At 57.4% G+C, this 12,038-nt stretch overlaps 2 protein-coding genes across 2 annotated transcripts; one reads left to right on the top strand and one right to left on the bottom strand.

The window, feature by feature from the left end:
* Window positions 1-1,809: 1,809 nt before the first annotated feature.
* On the bottom strand, window positions 1,810-9,853 carry ATG9A (autophagy related 9A). The gene is made up of 14 exons (XM_061459487.1): window positions 9,675-9,853; window positions 9,316-9,359; window positions 8,263-8,327; window positions 7,807-7,968; window positions 7,562-7,703; window positions 5,906-6,654; window positions 5,397-5,550; window positions 4,991-5,170; window positions 3,904-4,149; window positions 3,380-3,600; window positions 2,872-2,989; window positions 2,460-2,676; window positions 2,187-2,329; window positions 1,810-2,079 (listed from the first exon to the last, which is right to left on the bottom strand). Exons 1-14 carry the CDS (start codon window positions 9,775-9,777, stop codon window positions 2,074-2,076), a joined length of 2,550 nt encoding a protein of 849 aa, XP_061315471.1. The 5' UTR covers window positions 9,778-9,853; the 3' UTR covers window positions 1,810-2,073.
* Window positions 9,854-10,223: 370 nt separating this feature from the next.
* On the top strand, window positions 10,224-11,979 carry LOC133272407 (tRNA endonuclease ANKZF1-like). The gene is made up of 4 exons (XM_061459570.1): window positions 10,224-10,444; window positions 10,707-10,816; window positions 11,199-11,301; window positions 11,651-11,979. The coding sequence occupies exons 1-4, from the start codon at window positions 10,318-10,320 to the stop codon at window positions 11,977-11,979; spliced, it is 669 nt and encodes a 222-aa protein (XP_061315554.1). The 5' UTR covers window positions 10,224-10,317.
* Window positions 11,980-12,038: the final 59 nt, after the last annotated feature.

The following is a 12,038-nucleotide window of genomic DNA, read 5'->3' as shown; positions in this document are numbered from 1 at the left end:
ACAAGCACAACATGCGGCAAGGACTCTGGCCGGCTTCCGCCCGGCCGCTCCCTCCTGCTAGGCCAGGGAGAAACCCTGACTTCCCCCCCGCCCCACTCCCTGGGCCCTGCCGGCCTTCAGCCGCTCAGCACAGAGACCCTGGTGCAGGGTCCTGCAGCCCCGGGAAGCTCAGCTCCAGGCAGTGGCAGCCTAGGGGGCAGAGGAAAGCTTGGGCTTTCAGTTTCCGTCTGCCGTGACAGTGCTAAGCCCCAGCTGCTCCTCTGTGGGAGGCCCTCAGCAGCACCCAGGTCCACAGACTCCCAACTCCACTCAGACCAGACCCCAGCAGCAAAGAGCAGGTTCCCCCCAAGCTCTGCTTAACACGCTCCACTTGGACTCCTACAGACATCAGAGCAGTTGCAGCTCCTGTGTCTCCCCATTGCAGCAGGGAGTTCAGCACCCCCAAAGAGCCTGTCCTATGAACACCCCAGCCCTGCTCATGCCCTGTGTACTTGGTACACATACCCTGGGGAGCCAACAGCTCACCAGCACCACCCTGCACAGGCTCAAAGGGCAGAGGGCGAAAATCCTGGCAGGGAAAAGAGAGGTGGCCCTGGACTCCAGGAAGGGCAGGGAAGAACCTGCAGTGCCCTCAGAGGGCATGGCAAAAGCAACCAGCCCTTGCGCAAGGCAAGGAGAAAAGGGAGGGAAGGGAAAGCAAAGCCTAGCAAGGGTTAGTTGGGATGCAGATCCTCACGAGCTCCCACTGGAAGAGAGGGGAACCAAAACGATGGTGGGAAAGGCTTGCCCAAGGCCATGTGGCCCAGCCAGCATCCTGATCCCCCCTTAGCCATACCAAGGCCAGGCTGGGCTTTGCCACTCACTTCCAGGTTGAGGGGACTCCTGCTTGCCCCAGCAGGCACCAGCCAGATGCTTGATATATGGCCCCTACAGCAGCCAAAGCCATGTTGCAAGGAAAAGGATGGCTTCAGGAAGGAAAGAGGAGCTAGGAGCCCCCAGGTGAGATGCAAGACACTGAAGCCTTTGCTTGGGAAGAGGAAAGGCTCACAGAAACAGCTGCATCAGGAGGACAGACCCAACACACCACAACCTGTGCATGGGGCAAAGACCTTTAGCGTACCTGGGAAGGGCACCAATACAGAGAGCACAAGGTCTTCAGGGTGGGAGATGCCGGCTGCCCTGCACTAGGGTCTCTTTGGCACTGCTGAAGAGCCCATGGGCAGCCCACATCCCATGGGTGACACGCAGTGGGGAGGATGCTGCTGCCCTAGCCCAGGGATATGGCACGAGGCAGCCTGCTGGGAGGAATGTCAGGGACCCAGGACTTTCACCCCACTGACCCTTCCTTGGATGCAGGGGTTGGTCCAGCTGTTGTGGGAGCTGAGGAAGAGCTGCAGCATCCCTGCAGCTCAGCCAGAGCTGTTCCCACCAGCTCTAGATCTCACCCCTATCCACACCAGCAGCAACCAGAGCTCATCCCTCTGCAGGGTTCTGGGGCAGAAGAGTGGGTGATTGCCCCACTGCTGTCCTGCTCCAGGCTAAGGGGCACAATGGTGGTCCTCTCTGGGAGGGTGAACACGGTCCTGGGCACCTCCTCAGGGCTGCAGGCCGAGTTAGACCCCCTTCAACAGCTCCTGCCTTCATTTTGGAGTCCAGTCCCAGCTCTGAGTGGATAGCTGGAGCTGGGGCCATCTCACATCCCTTGGAACAGCAACCACCTCAAGCCAGTCCACAGCTCCCCACTGCTAGTCCTGTCGCACCAGCTTTCACAGGTTCTGCAGCGATCCTCTGACACGGATGACACAGACGTGACCACAGACACGGGTATGTACTCACACACACATTCACCCCACAAGAGTCAGAGTGGCGTTGACTTGACACATGGCTGGACACAAGGTGCCACCGCAAAGCCGCTGGCCGGGCAGTTTTGTCTCTTCGGCAACTGATGGCAACAAAACGGAGCCTGGGATGATCCTGTCCACTCAGGACAGGAGAAGAATCAGGCTGATGCCACATCCTGCTGCCCAGGCGGCTCCCAGTCTGCAACCCCCATCAGATCCCCAGTCTACAAGGCTATACCTGCAAAACAGAGAGGGAATGTGGCACCTGTCAGGACAAGCTGCCAGCACCCTAACCTTGCATCCAGAGTATACCCTGCCCCTCTCAGCCACAGCCTTCACCCCTACCTTGTGGATCTGTGGTGGAAGCTCATCCTCTGAGCTCTCCTCTGGTACAGGCTCTGGGTGTCTCGCTGACTGCCCGTCCTCAGCCCAGCCCCCCAGAGGGAGGCGGGAGAAGTGTGATGGGGCTCTGTGTACTGTGCCTGGGTCTGCAAGAGGGGCGAGAAGGAACATTAGCTACCTGGGGGACTGTTGGTGTCCAAAAGCAGGCAGGCTGCTCGTGTCAGTCCATCAAGGGCATTGGTTATGGGGCTCTGACCTCAGACCTGGCTCCCATACCTGTGATGCCACCATATCGCCGCTGGAAGCCAGTCTGCAGTGTGGCTGTCTCCTCAGCGGGCTGCCGCGATGAAGAGAAGGGGTAGCTGGCAGAGCGAGGGATGGGGGCACCACGCTGAGTGTCCAGTTCCTCATGGGCACTCTCGCCGCTCTCATCACTCTCACGACGGTGCCAAGTGTGCCGCTCGGGCTCCAGCTGAGCGTGCTGCTTGTGCAACTGTGGGCCAACACACCAGTGAGTGAGCCGGAGGGGAGAGCCCAGATGCCCAAACACCCTCTCCCCCACACTGCACACACACACGGGTCTCGGCTTTCACTCACATTAGTATCCCACTCACTTCAGACAGGGCACACACCAGTTCTGCCTGCTTTGCTCCATACCTCGCTGGCTGGCCCAGCCGCAGCTGCTCACCTCATGCATGTAGAGTGCGTGGAGACTCATCTCAGTGGAGGCATACTCCGACAGGATCATGCTCTGCAGCTGACCCTCCCAGGCGCTGCTCCCTGAGCTCACAGTCCTCGCATCAGCCCTGCCATCAGACACACGAGTGGTGTTTGATACCCAGGTACCCCCCACACTGCCCATCTTCCCTCTACTCTCATGCCAGGCTTGTTCCTGGGCTGGGTAGGAACAAGCCCTCTGTGGCATCTCCCCAGGTGCACAAGATGACCAGCACTTCAATGGCACTGCCTCTGCCCTACCAGGAGTTTCTCACCACTGTGAGAACACCAGAACCCCAGCACTCCTTTGGGGCCAGCCTAAGCATCTGGGCCTAACTCTGCTTGTAAATATGTCCCTTGCTGTCCCAGGCTGCAGAAACATATGCCACCATGCACCTAGGACAATAGGGTGGCAGTTGGGCAAGGAGTCATGAGATTTGCAAGGTGTTTGGCCCACCCCTCTCCAGTCTGCAGCTTACCCAGAGGCTGTCATGGCACCGGCGCCACGAGGCTGGGCTCCCTCTCCATCCCTTCCTGCTGTCTGGAAGCCACCAGGAGGCTGCTGGGCAGACTGGAGAGGGGAGAAGGAGCGCAGGGCCGAGGCCACTTCGGAGAGGTGGCGAGAGGCCTGTCCATCCCGGCCCATGTGGAAGCCCAGTGCTGAGGAGCCTGCTATTACATTGGCAATCAGGCTGTGTGGCTGCAGAGTTGAAAGGGAGAGAATCAATGTCCTGTTCAGACTCAGAGACCTGATCCCAGCCAGCGACACCTAACTGAGGCACCTCAGCTCTCTCAGCCCCTCTCCCACTTCACAGGGCCCCAGGACAGCCTGCTGCCCTCTCCAGAAACCCCAAAGTATCCCAGCTAGTGCTGATGTACCACATCTGCATCCTTAGATACAACCCAGACAAGGACAAAATTGACCACAGAGCCTGATTATCAGGTTGCCAGCACCCAGCAAGCACCCCGAGAACACCCTGCTTCCCTCCCCCAGCCTGGGCACCTCTGACTCCGACTGCAAGGACTGGATGGAGCTGAAGAGGGCATTTTCAGGCAGCACAGCCTGCTGAGCCAGTGCCACACTGCTGTCCCGGTGCACCCGCTCCTTCAGGAAGCCAATGAAGGCTGTGCTCTCGCGGGGTGGCTGCCACTTGGGGTTGGTGATGGCAAAGTGCATGAGGGACAGCTCTGTCTTGCCATCCTCGGCCTGCTGGTAAATGGAGGCCTCCGTCTTTCCTGCTGACATCCACTGTGAAGCAGAGACAGGTAGTGAGAGACAGGATCTGCTTTACATCTCTGCCAAGCCTGGGGATCCTGCAATCAATCTGGGCAAAGCATACAACACCCAGCATAAGCTGGGCCACAGCTCCATATGTAGCAGGCGCTACACTGGAAGTCCATGCTAGTTCAGCCCTCACAGCCTGGGAAAGAAGCAGCAATCACAGCATCTTCCACCTCCACCCAGAACATGCACTGCTGCAAGGAAAGTGGAGATAAAGGGACTAGTCACAAAACACAGAGCTGAAAGCCTTCTTGCACTCTCCAGCTCACAGTAGGAGCAACAACAGCCAACAAATGACTGTTCTTAAAAGCTTCCTGCCACAGAGAGTCCACCCCCTCTCTAGTTCATGGCCTTGTCACTAGGGAGCTTTTCCTGACAAGTAACCTAAATTCCGAGGCACAGGAAATAGATCCTCTTTCCCTCCACACTAGATTTTACACAATGGAAAATGCTTCTCATCTCCCCAAGTCTGCCCCTACCCTGGGCAGTCCAGCCGGGTTAAATCAGTTCTCAGTGGTCATGCTTTCCAAATGTTCAAGTATCTCAATTCCTCTCTCCTGAGGACACAAGACTCTTGGTTGTGAATGACAAAGCCTGGTTCACAAAATATCAGGTTAATGATCACAGCTAGGCCACAGGAGCCTTCCAGGGCTGGTGACCTGTGCTGGCAGCCCCAGATACCCAGCAGAGATGCAGGTGACTGGGCTGTGGGCTGCCAGGAATGGTGAATTACAGCCTCCCATGAGGCTGAAGGACCAAAGGTGCTGGTGGGGAGCCCAGGCTGCTGACCCATGGTGGTGGGACTTACCGCAGGGTGGCCATGCTGGCGCACGTCCATCTGGGCAAAGGAGCAGGTGTCACCCACACCCACCACCTCCACAGTGAAGTTGCGGAAGAAGTCCACAATGTCCAAGGACTTGGGTCGCAGGCAGACGATGAGGATCAGGGGGGTAATGATGGGGCTCAGGAGCTCCTCCAGGATGAAGACCTGAGCACAGAGATAATGGGATCAGCACAAGCTTGAGGATGTCAAAAATCCCACAGTACCAAAGCCAGACCCCAGCTCCAGCCCTCTTATCTTCTGGGGCAGGGTGTCTCTGAGAACGCTGCCTTGTCCTCTACAAGTCCAGGAGCTGCTCAGCTCCGTGGCAGCTTCTCCCTTCTGCAAGGATGTAGGCGAGTCCCCATCCCAACCCCACGCAAGCCAATCTCACTGCTTTGTACTGGAAGAGCTGGGCAAACTCATCCCTGGTCTCATAGCGGTGGGCATTGCCCTGCCAGTGGTCAGGCATGTAGTGGATGTGTGCCAGGATGACTCGCAGCAGCTGCTCCGGGCAAAATACCAGGTGCTGGTCAGGGATGAAAGACCTGTAGGACAGGACAGGGAAACAACAAGGCATCACTTCCTAGGAGGGCAGGGTGACCAGCCCTTATCACAGCTCCAGCTATAGCCTTCACACCCAAGCCAAACCTCCCTGCCAGCCCAACCCCGGGTTGTTGCTGAATAGCTCCAGCAACACCCCTGTATCATACAACCACTGCACCCAAGCTCACCACTATCCCCCCTTCTCCTGCCTGCCCCCTGACTCTCCAAGGCCATGCCCTTCCCTCAGGCAGATTCACATCCACTTGCCACCAAAGAGCATTTTACGTGGATGGTTGTCAGCCCCACTGCTCCCCACAGCGCTTCTTGGAGCACAGTGTCAGCACAGACCCACCTCACCTGCACACCGTGATGCCCACCCCAAGCAGGGTGACCGTGGTCAGCACGTGCTCGACCGCCAGCACGTCCTCATCATAGATGGTGAGAGCGATGAGCACAGCCAGGATGGAGCCAGCAAAGAAGGCCACGTTCTTGGCCACGATGGTGAGGAGCGGGGAGATAAAGCAGTTCATGTACTTGGAAGCTGGCTTGTACCCTTTGCTGAGGCGTGAGTGCAGTTCATGGTCCAGCTCATTGAAGTGACGGAGGTAACAGCGGCCATAGAGAGACCAGCAGCGGGCACCCAGGCTGCCCGGCTCCCGTTTCAGGATCTCTGTGTAGCTGAAGAAGGCATAGAGGATCTGCCAGATGAGGATGAGGGGGCAGAGGAGGAAGTTAGCAATGCCAATCCAGAGGATGCGAGTGCTGAGCTTCTCAGCCAGCTCCAGGCGGTTCCCAGCCCGCTTGTACTCAGCCTTCAGGCTCCACTCGTTCTCAAAGAGGGAACCGGGCCCCCAGAAGAAGATGAGCTCAAAGTTGTACTTGAGCCCCCGTGTGTAGAAGACAGTGTCTCCCAGCAGGGGCAGGCGGAAGCGGATAGGCAGCAGTGACTTGTTCACCATGGCCACCATGTAGTTCTTGAAGCGGAGGATGCGGTGGTAAATGTCCAGCTCCGTCAGCTCTTTCTTGTGGATGCAGATCTGGTGCTCCTTCTGGATCTGCACGATGCGGGCCTGCACCTCCTGCCACGTGTAGTATGGCAGGGTGGACTGGAAGGGGGAAAGGGGCAAGGTTAGGGCAGGATGAATCCCAGGACAGAAGCTGGGGTGAGCCCTTTCAAACAGCATGTCCCAGTGCACGCCACGGCGTTCACATGCCCCACCAGCACATGAAGCACCTCCTGCACCGCTTCAGCCTGCAGCATCTAAAACCCATACTTTGCCCCACTGCCCTTTACGCCTACATTAGTACAGATGACTGTTTCCCAGTCACTCACACACCAGCTGCCTCAGTGGCACGAACAGAGCTCCAGTTCCCATGGGTCCTCCCAGAGCTGCCATTTAGTGAGCAGGAAGACACAAACAGGGGAAGGGACTTAAGCAGTGTCCCAGAGGGAGCCTGTGAAAAACGTGGGGAGCAACCAAACCTCTTGGCTCACACCACCTTTCTCAAGACACAGTCTCCATTCAAAGGATGATGTTGTTCATCAGAGCAAGGACTCTGGACTAGGAGATATGTGCAAGCCTCAGAGCCCATCTTTGACACACTGATCTTCACCACTGAAGTAGCTCTATGCCTCAGCTGCCCCCCCACCCAGTAAACCAGGAAGATGACCTGTCCTCAACCCAGGGAGGTACAAGAATACCCTTGCTTATGTTTTCTCTGTTGAAAGGCATCACAGAAAAGGCCATCACTAAAAAATAAACATATTGGGTAGCAGATGGCACAGGAGTGTGCCAGCAGCAGAGAGGCAAGCTGGGCAGAAGGGTTAACATGGTATAAATTGGCTGTTGGAGAAGAGACTCAAAGGATGTCAGTGCAGTTAGGGAGCAGAGGGAAGAGGTCTCCCAGAGAAGCTGCCTTGGGGGAGAAAGAATGAGCTGCTTCTAACCACCCGACAAATGCCTCCTGCATCCCTTAGCAGCATCGTACGTGGCCCTTGGCCCAGCTACTTACCATGGGGATTTTCAAGGCATTGATGTAAAAAGAGTGAATCTCCCAGTAGCAGCAAATGTTGTAGATAAACTTGACAAGTCGGTGGATCCAGAAAACCCCAGCTATCACCAGGATGCAGATGAGGAAGCTGTTTGCCTGGATTCTGCGAGCAAGAAGGAACAAGTAGTAGGAGACAGGCTCAGGCAAGTGCCCCGAGTACCTGAGAAAGCAAGAGTATTGGCCGACATGCCCTCTGCTGCCCCTACCTTGCACTGCAGACATTTGGAGGCAGGAAAGCATCTGGCAGAGTCACTTTAATGGGTTCACTGGGATGCTGGCTGTGATTTACTGCTTTGTTGGCAAAGAGAATGTCGTAATCAACACAGCTGATAAGAAAGGTGGTGAATGCCACCACAAAGATGAACTGCCTGTAAAAAAAGGGAGCAGGCATCAGGGAATCATCCTTCTGCCTCCCAAAATGTGAAGCGGCTAAGGTTACATGTCATGGAGATGCAGTCCCACAACCATGGCGATAGGAAAGCTCATGGGCACAAGTTCCACAAAGTGGAATGTAGGTTTGGGGCATGAAAATCACAGCAAAGAAGAGACAGGACAACTATAAAGGGAGCCTTCCCTCCTACCAGCTGCAGGAGCTCAGCAAATTCTTGTAGCTGCTTTCCAGCAGCTGTCACAGACACAACAGAGAAGGAACCTACGCTTACATGAGCTCAAAGATCTCTCCAATGAGCATGCAAGTGAAGCCATTCTTCTGATGCAGGTTATAAACGTGAAAGCCACAGTCAAGGAAAACAGTCTGGAGACTCCTGCCTTCTGATGAAGTAGGGAGAGGCTTCTGGCCCACTGGCATCTGCAGCTCCCCAGAGCATAACTAATGCCATTTTATAAGGCCAGCAGCATTCTCTGTTACTGAGCAGGTCACCCATTAGTTTCCTTTCTCCATTATCAGGCCCTGAAGGTCCTGTGAACCAGGTAGACAAACCAAACAGATTTCTTCTTCCCCTCCACACCAGCCTTAAGATTCCAGAGCATCAGGCTGATTACCCCCTTCCATGCTGGCCTTGAAGGTCCCAGGCACCCAGCCAACAAGGTGGCAGCGACAACCCCATCCCAGAACAGGGAACTGTAACAGCACCTGGATCACTATCCACAAAATCAAGGAGTTACAAGTCCTAAGTGGGAACTTGGACGAACTGCTGCTGGACAGTGAAAACCAGGAGCCTCCAGTAGACAGGATGCTCCCACCATCATCTGCTTCCTCCGACAACTGAGTGACTCGTATTCTTTTATATGGTTTTTGAATATAGATGATTGTTATACTGATACAGCAAACCACGCATTAAGATATGACACAGTCTGCAGAAAGCTCTGGTGATTAAAAACCATAAGTTAAGCAGTGCACTATACTGTTTGTAAAGTTATACTGCACTGATTCTGCTTGCTGTGCTACTCTGATTATAAATGCTGTGGTATGCTAACAATAAAACCCTGGTAAGAAAATAAAGGTTTAATTATAACTTAGTACCATCATCACTGTGCGAAGGATCCCTAAAAGAACCTGTCTGTCCCCTCACTGTTGGGTGACAGCACCCCACAGGTATGGGCATTCAGCCAGCCCCAAATCCCTCCAGAGCCGTGTGGTGTCCTAAGGGAAGGGGCAGGCGCTGCCCCAGCTCCGAGTCACACCAAGCCCAGGCTTCCCACCAGCACTGTGAGCCCAGGAGGTGGTGGGTGCCCCCAGCCCTGTGAAAGGATATGCGAGAGAAGAAGAGGTCCAGGTTCTCGATGTGATGCCACGGAGCTGACGGAGGAAGCACACAGGGTGAGGGACCCTCCGGAACAGCAGCCTTGCTGCTGTGACAGGCACAGCCCCACCTTTCCCCGGGCCCTCGAGGCCCCTGGCCGGCCCCACAGCCCCCCATCCCGCTCCGCGACCGGCCTCCCCCCCTGTCCCCGGCTGCTCCCCCATCCCAGCCCCCCGCACCAGCCCCCCGCAGTCCGGTCCCCAAGGCCTCCACTGCCTCACGCCTCCCGTCCCCCCACCCCTCAGGCTTGGGCCGCCGCCCCCGCCGCCGGCTGCCAGGCCCCAACCCCCGGCGCCGATACCGCCGCTCACACTTGGCGCCCTCGGGGACGTGGACGAGCAGATCGCCGCCACCGGGCGGGGACTCGGTGGAGGAACTCTCCAGGCGCTGGTACTGCGTCTCGAAGTGGGCCATGGCGGAACCGCCCGGCTCCGCCACCGGCCCCGGGCCCGGGCCCAGCCCGCTCTGCCCCCGTCCGCTCTGTGACTGGCAGCAGCGACTGCCAATGGCAGGCGCGGGGTGGGTCAGGGCACAGCCAATGGGAAAGCGGAGGGCGGGAGCCGGGCTGAGCTTAGCGGCGGTCCATAGGCGGGTGGGATGTGACGTTTGACAGCTGAGTGGTGCTTCCGGGTGGCGGCGGCGGTGGTTGCACGTGAGTGACAAGGTGCGTGTCCCCTTTACCGGCGGCGGGGGTCGCTCGCTCGCTCGGTCCATGGGGTCAGCAGCTTCGCTGGGGGACAAAGGAGGAATCGCGGCGGTAACGGCCCTGAGGCACTAACGGGGTGGGGGGACCCGGGGGCAGAGCCTGTGGGTGGGTCCCGCCGCAGAGACGCCGCGGGGGGACCCGGTCAGGCGGGGAGACAGGGCCCGCTCGGTCACCCGCGGGTGGTTCTCGGCGGCCCCGGGTGCAGGCCCGTGGCTCAGGCGCTGTCCGTTCCGCGGGGAGCAGGAGCGATGGCGGCCCCGGAGAGCAGGTCGGTTTTCGAGGCCGCCCAGGACGCCGTCCTGCTGCGCGGGCTCACCCTCCTCACCGGAGTTGCTGCGGAGGCCTGGGGCGCCGAGCCGGCACCGGTGAGCCACGGTGAGTGGGGCTCCGCGGGGCGGCGAGGGCTGGAGTGTGCGCCCAAGCTCCTGTCGGCCATAGAGAAGGAGCTCTGTCCCCAGCACAGCTTGAGTGGCCATCCTGGAGCATGGGAGCTGCCTGGTGGATGGGTACCAAGGTCCCCAAGTTCCTTCTACAGCCATAGGGCTCTTTTTGTGGCTGAAAAGAGACCCAGGAGGCCCTGCTCTTTGCAGTGCAGCCTGGGGAGCCACCTGTGCACAGCCTTTCCTCCTTCTTCCAGACAAACCCGCAGCTGCTTTCAGTGAGGAGAAAGCCCATGGGGTCCATGCGGTGCCAGAGCGGATGGGCTGCTCCACCTGTGAGCAAGTGTTCAGCAGCCGGGAGGAGCAGGTGAGTGGGGCTGAGAAGCCAGCATAAGGTAGGAGCAGGGTGGTGGGGTCCTACTGCAGAGGCTCAGCCCCAGCATGGTGCAGCCCAATGCTGCCTGTTTCCCAGAGCTCCACTGGCTATGTCCTGTTGGCATCTGGTACTTAAATACTACATGTTATTGCCTAAAATGTCATTTACTGGAGGCAAACAGTACATGCAGCACAGGCCTATGCCTTTTCAGGTTAACTGTTAGGTGGCTAACTCCTTAATGTAGTCTTCCAGTCTGAATCACTGTAGGGTACAATCATCAGTTCATCCCTCAGGGTCTGTCACCTCAGGCCCTTTGGTGGTGGGGGTTTCCGTGGACCGAGACCCTGCTGGCTCATATCTCTTTCTTCCGTAGACTGAGCACTACCGTCTCGACTGGCATCGCTTCAACCTAAAGCAGCGGCTCCTGGGGCGCCAGACATTGCCAGTAGAAGCGTTTGAGGAGAAGACCCGGGCAGGTGAAGAATGGAGCCATCCCAGCAGAGCCCAGGGGCTGCAGCCGGTCTGTCCAGTGGTGAAACCTTTGGGTACCTCTGCTGGCTCAGAGTCCCTTTGTTCTGCCCCTCTGGAGTTTTCTGGGAATGCACCACTGCTCCTAAGCCCTGCTGACTTGTTATGGGGAGAAGAGGGTGTTCTACCTCAGCCTTTGCCTAGGCAGGGAGTCTTTGGGCTAGAGCCCCAGACCCCTGTATTGGACAGGACGTGTACAGGGTTGTGGGCTAGCTTTTGGAGTCACCTGCAAGATTTTGGGGAGGCTGCTGTTTAATCTTTGCCTAGCTGTAGTGCTTCATTTTCTGTCCCTTGCAGGTAGTGTCTCCAGCATCTCGGGGTCCGATTCAGAGAACTCTGATTCAAGCAGTGAGTCAGAGTTGCTGCCCTCTGCCAGCAACAGTCCTGGGACCCTCCAGATCCCACGTTCCCACAAGGTGCTGTTCCGCAATGCAGAGGGCCAGCTCATTTCTGCCTACCGCTGCGTGCTGGGCACCGGGAAGGCAAGTCACAGCCCAGGTTGTTGGGAGAGGGACCCCAGAGGAGATAGGTGGCATTGGGTTGTAGTCATCTGTCTGACAGTCCCACCCCTCCCCCAGCGTGCCATGATGGGAAGGGTGGTTTGTGGTATCAGGTCAAAGCCCTAGGCTTGCTGGTTTTTAATGCTGAGCTGCTCCAGAAACCTGCTTCTGGTGCTGGCAGAGGG

This window comes from Pezoporus flaviventris, unplaced genomic scaffold (genome assembly GCF_033815535.1).
Source record: "Pezoporus flaviventris isolate CSIRO_AGI_PZ_B2104156 unplaced genomic scaffold, CSIRO_AGI_Pfla_v1 ptg000029l, whole genome shotgun sequence".
Classification (NCBI taxonomy): Eukaryota; Metazoa; Chordata; class Aves; order Psittaciformes; family Psittacidae; genus Pezoporus; species Pezoporus flaviventris.
This window is presented reverse-complemented; position numbering and strand designations above follow the sequence as displayed.

What these genes read in the sequence shown, in the direction of transcription:
- LOC133272407 (XM_061459570.1), top strand. Translation starts at nt 10,318, where the DNA reads ATGGCGGCCCCGGAGAGCAGGTCGGTTTTCGAGGCCGCCCAGGACGCC. An exon ending in GCCGGCACCGGTGAGCCACG is followed by an intron (nt 10,445 to 10,706) that starts GTGAGTGGGGCT and finishes TCCTTCTTCCAG; the next exon opens with ACAAACCCGCAGCTGCTTTC. An exon ending in TCAGCAGCCGGGAGGAGCAG is followed by an intron (nt 10,817 to 11,198) that starts GTGAGTGGGGCT and finishes TTTCTTCCGTAG; the next exon opens with ACTGAGCACTACCGTCTCGA.
- ATG9A (XM_061459487.1), bottom strand. Translation starts at nt 9,777, where the DNA reads ATGGCCCACTTCGAGACGCAGTACCAGCGCCTGGAGAGTTCCTCCACC. An exon ending in CGTCCCCGAGGGCGCCAAGT is followed by an intron (nt 9,360 to 9,674) that starts GTGAGCGGCGGT and finishes TTCCTCCGTCAG; the next exon opens with CTCCGTGGCATCACATCGAG. An exon ending in ATGCCTTGAAAATCCCCATG is followed by an intron (nt 6,655 to 7,561) that starts GTAAGTAGCTGG and finishes TCCCCCTTCCAG; the next exon opens with TCCACCCTGCCATACTACAC.